Here is a 13,280-nt window from a genome sequence, read left to right on the forward strand (position 1 = left end):
GGGTGGACATCTTGCTGGTCCGGCAGGAGTTCCTTCTCTCGTATGTCTTTCCTCCGATTTTGTGGATCCTCTGATCCTCCACAGGCTGCAGTGGGAGGGAGGCATGGTAATCCTGGCTGCCTCCTTCTATCAACACTCTTCTGTATCTTCCTTGTGACCAGATCTTTTGTCTCAGGGCCCGTGCTTCTATCCGAATCTGGCCCGTCGTGCTGCTCTTGACTCAGCACTTCTGGGTTCTCTAGGTCAGTCATTCGTACTATGCTGTATGCCCGTAAGTTCTCCTCTGCAAGACTTTGTCACTGCTTCGGCGGATTTACTTAGCTTGGGGTTCCGACTGGATTTTTTTTCCCACAGTGTTTCCATCTCTTGGGTCCTCCCCCTTCCTCAGGCTGGCTTGCTCCTCCACCTCTCTTCTCAGAAGTTGCAGGTTTCCACACTTTCTGTCCTCTTCTGAGTCAGTTTGCTCTGATGCTTGACGTCCTCATTTTCCTTTAAGGTGTTCTCCTCGGACTGTGTTTTTCCTCGGCTCCTTGGACTTTGTCCTTTGGGCCCTTGGGCTCTGTTGACATTTGTTGGCTTACACGGATGACCGCTGTCCTGCTCCGTGTGACTGCTCCCTGGGGTGCGTTGTCCTGTCCCTCACCAGGGTTTCTTTTAGCTGGAACTGGGCTCTCCTTTGAATTTGCTTCGGCTACCTTCCTTCGGTAGTCCCTCGGTTTCTCGTCACCAGGACTGTTTGGTTCCTGTGCTCAGGCACCTATTTTTCTACGAAGGAGGCCTCTTTAGATTGTGCTGGCCCTCCGGATCTTTGTGGTTCGGACTCTGGTTCTCCATGGTCGGACCCCCTTTAGTTCTATACGAATTTCGTAAATGGGACTTACCGGATTCCACACGGGACTTAGCCAGTTGGCTCCGTTTCGTTTTCCGTCACACTTCCGTGATGGCGGCCCTTTCTGTTCTGTCTTTGCAGTCTGATCTTTTCACCGAATTGTACTTGGGCGTCTCGCCAGAGGTGCCTCGGCTGAGCAGCTTCGTAGAAAGGCCCTATGGTCCTCTGCCCATGCTTTATTCTGGTTCTGTTCATTTGACACCTTCGCTGCCGCGGGGTTCTTAGCACAGCTCCGGCACGTCCCCTCCCGTTTTGGGATAGCTTTGGGACGCCCCATGGTCTAAGCCTATGTCCCCTATGGATTGTGTAGAAGAAAAGAGGACTTATGTGTTACCTGGTTAAGTCCTTTTCTTCGAACTCCATAGGGAACACAGGCCGCCCACCAACACACCGGGCTGGCAGAGTTTTTTACTCTTCTTCTAGTCCACCTTTAGCATTTCTGGGTATTTGGACCAGTCTGTCTAAGTCTGTCTTCCTTCTCCTCTTCCTCGCTCCTGCCTTGGGCTTGCTGACTTAATTGGCCTGCCTGGGGGTGGGGGCAGGGTATGGGGGAGGAGGGGGGGGAGCCAGGGCTGCTGGGAGAAGAAGCTTAACTTTTTGGTGCCTGGACTGCTCCTGCTCCACCTTTACCCATGGTCTAAGCCTGTGTCCCCTATGAAGTTCAAAGAAAAGGTCTTAACCAGGTAAGACATAAGTCTCCTTTTTCCATACCGGGCAACCCGATCAACACCTGACCCTCATTAGCCTTTATACCTCTGTGCTAAGTAGCACCATTCTGAGCTGAGCCAATCCCCCCACCCCCCTCGGTTCACATCACAATCGAAGCAAGAAAGTCTGCACATATACTGTATAGCTCTCTGACGCCCTGTGTCATAAGGAGAATGGTTTCCGCTGTTCCGTGTTTCATGCTGTCACTGTACTAACCTGACTCTCCAGGAGCCATCCAGCAGCATGTGGGGCAAGGTGTCTCCTTCAATAGAGAGGGCAGTTTATTGTTCAGTGTACACTAATAACCCTAGGAGAGATGATGTGACCATTCCAGTCCTCTATTGTGTAACGTTGTGCAGCTGGAACAGGACTGTCATTGATAATGATGATATTGTCACCTTGTCCTCAGCGTGAAGAATCGGCCGGTGCGGATGCCCCCCGGGTACCAGGCGGAACTGGTCATCCAGCTTGTGTGGGTGGATGGAGAACCTCCCCAGCAGATCACCAGCCTGGTTGTCAGCTCTGCCTATGGCCTGTGAGTAGCCTAGAACATTGCCTTGGTCTGATTACTACCTGCGTGTAATAATGGCATCACTGCCGGCCCGGCTGGTGCCAATGCTTACAGGCTATAGACTGGGCTAAATGCATGGCTGAGGTGCCCAGAGGAAGAGTCCTGTTTATTAAGTATTATTATTAAGTATAATAGGTTGTATCTTGCAGGATCCATTGTGCTGTTATAGTGTACCAGATAAATGAGTGTAACATCAGTTACCTCCTAATTACATGTAAATACGGAGCACAGATTGCAGCGGGTTACACACAGCTTCTCATAGCAGACACCTTGTAGTAGAGCAGAAGATCTGACGGTGCCTCTATTTCCATGGAGCTTCCAGTAATCAGTGCAGACGGCTGCAGGGCAGAGATATACTACCTGATGGAAATATACTCTAGGTCACAGGTTCTCAAACTTGGTCCTCAGGACCCCAAACAGTGCATGTTTTCCAGGTCTCCCCACAGAATCAAAAGTGAAATAATTAGCTCCACCTGTGGATCTTTTAAAATGTGTCAGTGAGTAATGACTACACCTGTGCTCCTGCTGGGTGACCTGGAAAATGTGACCTGTGTGGGGTCCTGAGGACTAAGGACCTCATTCAGAGGCGGTCGCAATATGCAAAACGAGCGCTCAGTCGCAAAGCACATCGGAAGCGCGGAAACACCCACAACAATGAAAGCACACCTCCTATCTCTACGGCCTAAATCAGAGTCGGTCGCAGGCGGCAACCTACGTCAGCACGATTAACACCTGTTACATTGTTAATTGCCTACAGACATCGGTTGAGGCAGAAACCATCACCTGCACTCGCAATGCTTAGGGTAGACCCTGGGCTACCTTTAGCAGTGCGAGCAGTACCCTCGCTATTGCAATGAGATGACGTGTGTGATGACTCGCTCAGTAATATATGCACGCCCTTAAAACGCCCTTTTTAAGGTCAGCCACACCTGCGTGCGCACCACCACACCCCCGTTCACAAGCACCTTCCCCTGTAACCACCCACAAACGGCACGAAATGTCAATCACAGCTACGACCTCGTAGTGACTAGCGAGCAAGAGGATTGCGGTCGGGAAGACAGGCTTAGTATTATGGATGTGAGTAAGAGGAAGCGGGCGTCCTTATGTTGTGCTGCGACGGCATAGCGATTTCAAACATTAACATATTTCCACAGCTGGACTGCGTGCGTAATCGCAGCTGCGATCTTTAATGAATCAGACCCATATGTTCGCCTGCTTTGGACGCAGCTACTATTCAATAATACGCTAACGCAGCAGGAGGCGCCTCCTGCCGGATTCTGTGATCCTCGGCCATCAGATCAGTCTGCGTGACCATCAGGACGGCCAGTGGTTCCATGCAGCTAAATCCAGTGATGCTGAGAACAAGGATGCAGCCACTCGCTTCAGCACGCCCAGAAAACGGAGCAGACACGCCACGATTTCTAGGACGCTGCCTGATGCCGCGCCCAAATGGCCACAGCCTGTCAATCGGGCTTCGGCATCTGGGCTCTGCGAGTGAGCAGATGGCGGTCTTAGAGGTGGTGGTGAACTCGGGCGCTCACTTGCACACATCGGAGGGCGTATGGAGAGTCTGCACAAAGCGGGCGTCTCAGTCCTTGCACTAGCAGGCACATGGATGTGCACCAGAGAAGGGCTTATAGCGGCACTAGCAGGCACATGGATGTGCACCAGAGAAGGGCTTATAGCGGCACTAGCAGGCACATGGATGTGCACCGGAGAAGGGCTTATAGCGGCACTAGCAGGCACATGGATGTACACCGGAGAAGGGCTTATAGCGGCACTAGCAGGCACATGGATGTACACCGGAGAAGGGCTTGTAGCGGCACTAGCAGGCACATGGATGTGCACCGGAGAAGGGCTTATAGCGGCACTAGCAGCCACATGGATGTGCACCAGAGAAGGGCTTATAGCGGCACTAGCAGGCACATGGATGTGCACCAGAGAAGGGTTTATAGCGGCACTAGCAGGCACATGGATGTGCACCAGAGAAGGGTTTATAGCGGCACTAGCAGGCACATGGATGTGCACCAGAGAAGGGCTTATAGCGGCACTAGCAGGCACATGGATGTGCACCGGAGAAGGATTATAGCGGCACTAGCAGGCACATGGATGTGCACCAGAGAAGGGCTTATAGAGGCACTAGCAGGCACATGGATGTGCACCAGAGAAGGGCTTATAGCGGCACTAGCAGGCACATGGATGTGCACCAGAGAAGGGCTTATAGCGGCACTAGCAGGCACATGGATGTGCACCAGAGAAGGGCTTATAGCGGCACTGGCAGGCACATGGATGTGCACCAGAGAAGGGCTTATAGCGGCACTGGCAGGCACATGGATGTGCACCAGAGAAGGTCTTTTAGCGGCACTGGCAGGCACATGAATGTGCACCAGAGAAGGGCTTATAGGGGCACTAGCAGGCACATGGATGTGCACCAGAGAAGGGCTTATAGCGGCACTGGCAGGCACATGGATGTGCACCAGAGAAGGGCTTATAGCGGCACTAGCAGGCACATGGATGTGCACCAGAGAAGGGCTTATAGCGGCACTAGCAGGCACATGGATGTGCACCAGAGAAGGGCTTATAGCGGCACTAGCAGGCACATGGATGTGCACCAGAGAAGGGCTTATAGCGGCACTGGCAGGCACATGGATGTGCACCAGAGAAGGGCTTATAACGGCACTGGCAGGCACATGGATGTGCACCGGAGAAGGGCTTATAGCGGCACTAGCAGCCACATGGATGTGCACCAGAGAAGGGCTTATAGCGGCACTAGCAGGCACATGGATGTGCACCAGAGAAGGGTTTATAGCGGCACTAGCAGGCACATGGATGTGCACCAGAGAAGGGCTTATAGCGGCACTAGCAGGCACATGGATGTGCACCGGAGAAGGATTATAGCGGCACTAGCAGGCACATGGATGTGCACCAGAGAAGGGCTTATAGAGGCACTAGCAGGCACATGGATGTGCACCAGAGAAGGGCTTATAGCGGCACTAGCAGGCACATGGATGTGCACCAGAGAAGGGCTTATAGCGGCACTAGCAGGCACATGGATGTGCACCAGAGAAGGGCTTATAGCGGCACTGGCAGGCACATGGATGTGCACCAGAGAAGGGCTTATAGCGGCACTGGCAGGCACATGGATGTGCACCAGAGAAGGTCTTTTAGCGGCACTGGCAGGCACATGAATGTGCACCAGAGAAGGGCTTATAGGGGCACTAGCAGGCACATGGATGTGCACCAGAGAAGGGCTTATAGCGGCACTAGCAGGCACATGGATGTGCACCAGAGAAGGGCTTATAGCGGCACTAGCAGGCACATGGATGTGCACCAGAGAAGGGCTTATAGCGGCACTAGCAGGCACATGGATGTGCACCAGAGAAGGGCTTATAGCGGCACTAGCAGGCACATGGATGTGCACCAGAGAAGGGCTTATAGCGGCACTGGCAGGCACATGGATGTGCACCAGAGAAGGGCTTATAGCGGCACTGGCAGGCACATGGATGTGCACCAGAGAAGGGCTTATAGCGGCACTGGCAGGCACATGGATGTGCACCAGAGAAGGGCTTATAGCGGCACTAGCAGGCACATGGATGTGCACCAGAGAAGGGCTTATAGCGGCACTAGCAGGCACATGGATGTGCACCAGAGAAGGGCTTATAGCGGCACTAGCAGGCACATGGATGTGCACCAGAGAAGGGCTTATAGCGGCACTGGCAGGCACATGGATGTGCACCTGAGAAGGGCTTATAGCGGCACTAGCAGGCACATGGATGTGCACCGGAGAAGGGCTTATAGCGGCACTGGCAGGCACATGGATGTGCACCAGAAAAGGACTTATAGCGGCACTAGCAGGCACATGGATGTGCACCGGAGAAGGGTTTATAGCGGCACTAGCAGGCACATGGATGTGCACCGGAGAAGAGCTTATAGCGGCACTAGCATAGTCGCGAACACAAAAGACGCTAAAAACAGTCACAGCAGTGACTTGGAATCGGGCAATAGTGTACTAGATACTTAGGATTAGTGTTTTGGTGCATTAAACGGAGCTATTTGGGGTGATATGAAGATAGGGGCACGCGGGCACATCTGAAAGCTGTAACCTTACTATGTGTCATTAGTATTAATGTGTTTGTACTTTATGTATATTACAGAGAGGAGAGAAACATGATCAGGTTCTCCTAGTGTACGTTTCCCCTGAGACACACCTATATTCACTTACAGCTGGTGTAATAAGTTACTTAATAAATGGAACATTAGAAGTGATGCCTCATCCCATCAGTGCACCAGGGGCCTGACTCACTCCCCCTGGCAGAATGTTCTCAGTGACCCATGACCTGGATGGCGGAAGCTGTGATAAGTTGGCACGCGTTGCTGGGCTCTCCTCGCAGTAAAAGGCCACCTGACTGATAGGGAGATGGGTTGTCAGCTGTGCGATGAGCCCCGCAATGTCTGCTGCCCTCTCCTCCCTCAGGCCACCGACAACATGCTGCAAGCAGGGGAGGAACCGTGACGCCGAGGTGGGGTGCGGACACCTGGGGTCACGGGTGCCATGTAACTTGTGATTCTCCTAACAAAACAGCCCACGTCATAAATAAAACATCTTCTGCTTTGGGCGGTATTGTCCTTTTGGTATCCAGTCATATTGTCAGTGGTAACCATGTCATCATTCATAATGCAGACACAACATTGTTGACAGGCACCTTTAGAATGTTGACATGTTTACAATGTAATCATCTGAAATGTTGACATTCTCAGAATGCCGACAGTTGTGGTGAGGCGCCGCTAGGAGGGTGAGGCACTAGGGGGAGGTTAGAGCTAGGGGTTGCGATTAAGAATAAGGGCGGCTGTACTCACTGGAACGCTGGTCTGTTCCTTTTTATCTCTCCTAGTTACAATATATAATGTACTTTGGGTCTGATTCAGAGATGGGCGCTAATAAAATCGCAGCGGCTATCTCGCAGGCGTCACAATTGTGAAAATATCCTAATGACTCACCCGCCATCCAGTGCTTAGAGACGCCCACTGAAAGCATCGCACATTCGCCACTCACGCACACAACCGGAAACATGGAGCACCGATCCGGCAGCCATCAGCCGTCTGAGTAAGTCTAAGCTGGCACAGACATAGCGGTCTCCAGACGCGCAGAGGGCTCTCCTGCTGCCAGCAAGGACGCAATGGCTGATTTATGGACGCCCAGAAAACAACTGACACGCCTGCGTTTTTGTAACCACACCCCCCGTTACCTCCTCAAACGCTGACTACCTGTCACTCAGTTTGCAAGCAATTCCTCTGTGTGAGCGTAATCACAAATCAATCGCTGTGTGAGCGCAGTGCGACTTTCACGCATGCGCGGTGACTAACAATCGCTCAATCTGCGGAAATATCGGCATTGCGTGTGGCTCTGAATCAGGCCCTCTGTCTATCGGGGGTATCTGATCCCATGAGATGAGTTTTATATGTTGCCCTACATTCGGGAAGGAACAGACACCGCAGTTGTTAGGAATGTTAGATGGGGACATTGGGATGATCCGCATGATATGTTCCAAAGCTTTCCTGCAGAAGCACAATTGGGAGGTGCAAAATGTGACCCATTATAAGTATAGGAGGAGGTTTGGTTTCCAACGTCTCAGCATTCAGGTCCTTTTGTGGGAAGAGAAGCCTGTCAGCCATCCATATAATGGGGTACACCTCCCTAAATCTCATCCTACAACATAAAATGTAGATTTTCATCTAAACCCTATCCAGTCATGCCCACGATCCGCCCAATTCCTGCCATCTGCAAATGCAGGGTCATGTGCTGCCGTCTTTGCCAAATCTATTCACTTACCCGTAAGCCAAGTCGCATTGCACAAGTGTAGGCGCAACTGCGTCACCAAGGAGGATCTGTACTGGGGATTTGCACCTTTTGGTGTCTCGTAAATGACTTAGGGCCTGATTCAGACCCACTCGCGAGCGGCTGTCCGCTCGCAAGTGGGTCGATGTTATGGACTGAGCATGCGCACGACGGTGGGAGCTCCATCGTGCGCATGCGCCAGACGCGACGAGCGAAGGAAAGTCCTTCGCTCGTTGTGTCCGATCAAAGGGGGCGTGCTGTCAATGTTGATTGACAGCACGCCCCCTTTGGTGGGCGTGCCGGGGGCGTGCCTCCCTGACGGGGGCGTTCCCACGGGAACGCCTCCCGTCAGAAGCCGGCCCACTGACATCACTAGTGATGTCAGTGGGAGTGATTTTGGCTCTGATAGAGCCAAAATCACTCCGGAGCTTGCGGTTGAGAAACTCAACCGCAGGCTCCGGCTCGCAAATTCGATGGTCGCGATGGTCTCGACCATCGCGACCATCACAATGCACGCTCGTATAGCCTGTGGGTGGTGACCCACAGCTATACGAGCGTCCAGGAGGACGCTCCATGAAAATGGAGCCCGGCCCTCATTCAGAGCGTGCGCTCTGCTCAGAGCGTACGGCTCTGAATGAGGGCCTTTGTTTTTATATTTATAACGTGTGTAAATGTAATTATATGCAGATAAATAATAATCTATGACCAACACATGGATGTAGCGTGTACAATGTAACGTGTGTAAATGTGCTCCTGAGCACTGCAAATATATGCAGATAAAAAATAATCTACGACCAACGCATGGATGTAGTGTGTACAATGTAACGTGTGTAACGGTTCCACATTCCCATGTTTCAGAGTGGCTTTTGGGAACGGCAATGGATTGGCTGTTGTAGATTACATCCAGAGAACCATCCTACTCAGCGTGGGGACAATTGAGCTGTACGGAAGCAGTGACCCGTACCAGCGACAGCCGCGCTCTCCCCGCAAGAGTAAGCAGTTCGCCGCAGGTATGGGATGCTCTGAGCGTCAGTGTCCACTGGTCCGTCCTGCATGAGGTCATACAGCTGCATGAGACGTGTATGTTTCTCACACCACAGCCAGCGGCTCTGCATCTCAGCACTAATCTCATCTATCCAGCCATCTGCTCTTACTAACAGTATCACTTCCAGGGACCTACGTCACCTCTGCTGCATGGAGGAGAATCTCTTATATCTAACGGGGGATAGCGCACCTTCATATTTCATATGACTTTTACTCAATGTCAGATTTCTCTCCCCTGTATCTGGCTGGGGGGGGGGGCTCAGTGAGTGTTAGTGAAGTATAATTATATATATCATGTTTTGTTTTTTATCTCAGCAGTCACAGCAAATAACTGCATCAGGGGACGGTGTATTCATGTACATGCGCTGCTACAGTATTTCCCCTACATTCATCTCATTACTTACTACAATCCAAACAGTGTCAGACCCAGCAGCTCCTTCTCCTCCAACCACACAGGCCACGAGCACCCTGCAGCACCTTCTCCTCCAACCACACAGGCCACGAGCACCCTGCAGCACCTTCTCCCACCACACAGGCCACGAGCACCCTGCAGCACCTTCACCTTCAGCCACACAGGCCACGAGCACCCTGCAGCTCCTTCTCCTCCAACTACACAGGCCACGAGCACCCTGCAGCTCATTCTCCTCTTCCAACCACACAGGCCACGAGCACCCTGCAACTCCTTCTCCTCCTCCAACCACACAGGCCACGAGCACCCTGCTCCTTCTCCTCCTCCAACCACACAGGCCACGAGCACCCTGCAGCTCATTCTCCTCTTCCAACCACACAGGCCACGAGCACCCTGCAACTCCTTCTCCTCCTCCAACCACACAGGCCATGAGCACCCTGCTCCTTCTCCTCCTCCAACCACACAGGCCACGAGCACCCTGCTCCTTCTCCTCCTCCAACCACACAGGCCACGGGCACCCTGCTCCTTCTCCTACTCCAACCACACAGGCCACGAGCACCCTGCAGCTCCTTCTCCAACCACACAGGCCACGAGCACCCTGCAGCTCCTTCTCCTCCTCCAACCACACAGGCCACGAGCACCCTGCTCCTTCTCCTCCTCCAACCACACAGGCCACGAGCACCCTGCAGCTCCTTCTCCTCCTCCAACCACACAGGCCACGAGCACCCTGCAGCTCCTTCTCCTCCTCCAACCACACAGGCCACGAGCACCCTGCAGCTCCTTCTCCTCCTCCAACCACACAGGCCACGAGCACCCTGCTCCTTCTCCTCCTCCAACCACACAGGCCACGAGCACCCTGCTCCTTCTCCTCCTCCAACCACACAGGCCACGGGCACCCTGCTCCTTGTCCTCCTCCAACCACACAGGCCACGGGCACCCTGCTCCTTGTCCTCCTCCAATCACACAGGCCACGACCACCCTGCAGCACCTTCTCCTCCAACCACATGGGCCACGACCACCCTGCTATTATTAATTAGGCTAAAAGGATGGGGATGGAATCCAGTCTCTTTCCTTATGGAGAACACACTTGCCACATGAGCCAAACTCCTGTGTATGAGTATGTTAGAGGTGACCGCCTCTCAACCGCTGGCCGCGTCCTGTCTATCCCCAGCTGCAGGCCGTTGCCTATGTATGCCCTGCCGCAGGCCGCTGCCTCTCCTGTCCCCAGCCGCAGGCCGCTGCCTTTCCTGTCCCTGCTGTAGCCTCCTGCTGCTCTATCCCCAGTTGCAGGCCGCTGCCTCACTATCCCCACCTGCAAGTACAGTAGCAACCTTTCTGTCCTCTGCTGCAGTCAGTGACCTCTCTAACCATACTCTTAGGCCACTGCCTCTCTATTCCCAGCCTCAGGCAGTATCCTCTCTGTCCCCGGCCGCAGGCCGCTGCCTCTCCTGTCCCCGGCCGCAGGCCGCTGCCTCTCCTGTCCCCGGCCGCAGGCCGCTGCTGCTCTATCCACAGTTGCAGGCGCTGCCTCACTATCCCCACCTGCAAGTACAGTAGCAGCCTCTCTGTCCTCTGCTGCAGTCAGTGACCTCTCTAACCATACTCTTAGGCCACTGCCTCTCTATTCCCAGCCTCAGGCAGCGGCCTCTATTACCAGCCGCAGGCATCGGCCTCTATTACAAGCCGCAGGCAGCGGCCTCTATTACCAGCCGCAGGCAGCGGCCTCTATTACCAGCCGCAGGCAGCGGCCTCTATTACCAGCCGCAGGCAGCGGCCTCTATCCCCAGCTGCAAAGGAAAAGCCCAACAATCACACAAGCATTAGTGCATCTATCAGACCTGTGACTCCTGCTCTATGTTAGGGGGAAGCCGGCTTAATAACAGGAGATATTTTGCAGACTTATTAAATCTGTCTGTTATTAGAAAAACATTGTCCTGATAATAGGAAACACGTCAGGGAGGACGCAGCCTCTTGCTGTACCCCCTCTTATTGCATTTGGTTATTATTACCAGTTATGTATATAGCGCACACATATTCCACAGCGCTTTACAGAGAGAATATTTGGCCATTCACATCACTCCCTGCCCCAGTGCTTACACTCTATATTCCCCATCACATAGTCACACACATACACACTAGGGGTCACATCACTCCCTGCCCCAGTGCTTACACTCTATATTCCCCATCACATGGTCACATACATATACACTAAGGGTCACATCACTTCCTGCCCCAGTGCTTACACTCTATATTCCCCATCACATGGTCACATACATACACACTAGGGGTCACATCACTCCCTGCCCCAGTGCTTACACTCTATATTCCCCATCACATGGTCACACACATACACACTAGGGGTCACATCAGTCCCTGCCCCAGTGCTTACACTCTATATTCCCCATCACATAGTCACACACATACACACTAGGGGTCACATCACTCCCTGCCCCAGTGCTTACACTCTATATTCGCTATCACATGGTCACATACATACACACTAGGGGTCACATCACTCCCTGCCCCAGTGCTTACACTCTATATTCCCCATCACATGGTCACACACATACACACTAGGGGTCACATCAGTCCCTGCCCCAGTGGAGCTTACACTCTATATTCCCTACTACATGGTCACACACATACACACTAGAGGTCACATCAGTCCCTGCCCCAGTGGAGCTTACACTCTATATTCCCTACTACATGGTCACACACATACACACTAGGGATCACATCACTCCCTGCCCCAGTGCTTACACTCTATATTCCCCATCACATGGTCACACACATACACACTAGGGGTCACATCAGTCCCTGCCCCAGTGGAGCTTACACTCTATATTCCCCATCACATGGTCACGCACATACACACTAGGGGTCACATCACTCCCTGCCCCAGTGCTTACACTCTATATTCCCTACTACATGGTCACACACATACACACTAGGGGTCACATCACTCCCTGCCCCAGTGCTTACACTCTATATTCCCCATCACATGGTCACATACACACACACTAGGGATCACATCACTCCCTGCCCCAGTTCTTACACTCTATATTCCCCATCACATGGTCACATACACACACACTAGAGCTGGCCACACATCTAAAGATCATCTGTCCAACCAGCCAACTAGTTAATTGTATTCCTTACCAGATTTTCATTCCAACCAATCAGCAATTTGCTCCCAAATGCTGGAAAATGGACCAAAACTGTTGTTTGAACAAATAGTTTAGATCAAACATTTAACAAACTTGTCTAAACGACCATTTTCATCTGTTGGAGCAAATTGCTGATCATCATTTACCAGATTTTCATTCCAACCAATCAACAAGTTGGTTGGTTGGATGGAAGTTTGTCTAGTGTGTGGCCAGCTTAGGGGTCACATCACTCCCTGCCCCAGTGCTTACACTCTATATTCCCCATCACATGGTCACACACATACACACTAGGGGTCACATCACTCCCTGCCCCAGTGCTTACACTCTATATTCCCCATCACATGGTCACATACACACACACTAGGGGTAATTTTGTTAGGAGCCAATTAACCTACCAGTATATGTTTGGAGTGTGGGAGGAAACCGGAGTACACGGAGGAAACCCACGCAAGCACAGGGAGAATATACAAACTCCACACAGGTAGGGCCGTGGTGGGAATTGAACCCATGATCTTATTGCAGTGAGGCAGTAATGTTAACCACTACACCATCTGTGCTGCCCACAACTAATGTACAAGAAACAGAAGCCATGATTTCTGCATTATATTATCAGCTTCCCTACATCACTGGGAAAGCAGAATAACATATAACTGTCC

At 52.3% G+C, this 13,280-nt stretch overlaps 1 protein-coding gene across 9 annotated transcripts in view; it reads left to right on the plus strand.

Annotated features, from left to right (window-relative positions):
* The window catches only part of STXBP5L (syntaxin binding protein 5L), a 581,790-nt gene that overhangs the window by 416,318 nt on the left and 152,192 nt on the right, over nucleotides 1-13,280 (plus strand). For 7 of the 9 annotated variants that reach the window (XM_088455906.1, XM_088455901.1, XM_088455909.1 and 4 more), the window contains 2 exons: nucleotides 2,007-2,132; nucleotides 8,863-9,014. In XM_088455906.1, coding sequence (XP_088312032.1) covers nucleotides 2,007-2,132; nucleotides 8,863-9,014 — 278 coding nt within the window. The remainder of the gene's footprint in view (nucleotides 1-2,006; nucleotides 2,133-8,862; nucleotides 9,015-13,280) is intronic. The other 2 variants (XM_088455905.1, XM_088455908.1) reach the window with 1 other exon arrangement.

Source organism: Taudactylus pleione, unplaced genomic scaffold, assembly GCF_031769625.1.
Source record: "Taudactylus pleione unplaced genomic scaffold, aTauple2 ptg000677l, whole genome shotgun sequence".
NCBI classification, from domain to species: domain Eukaryota; kingdom Metazoa; phylum Chordata; class Amphibia; order Anura; family Myobatrachidae; genus Taudactylus; species Taudactylus pleione.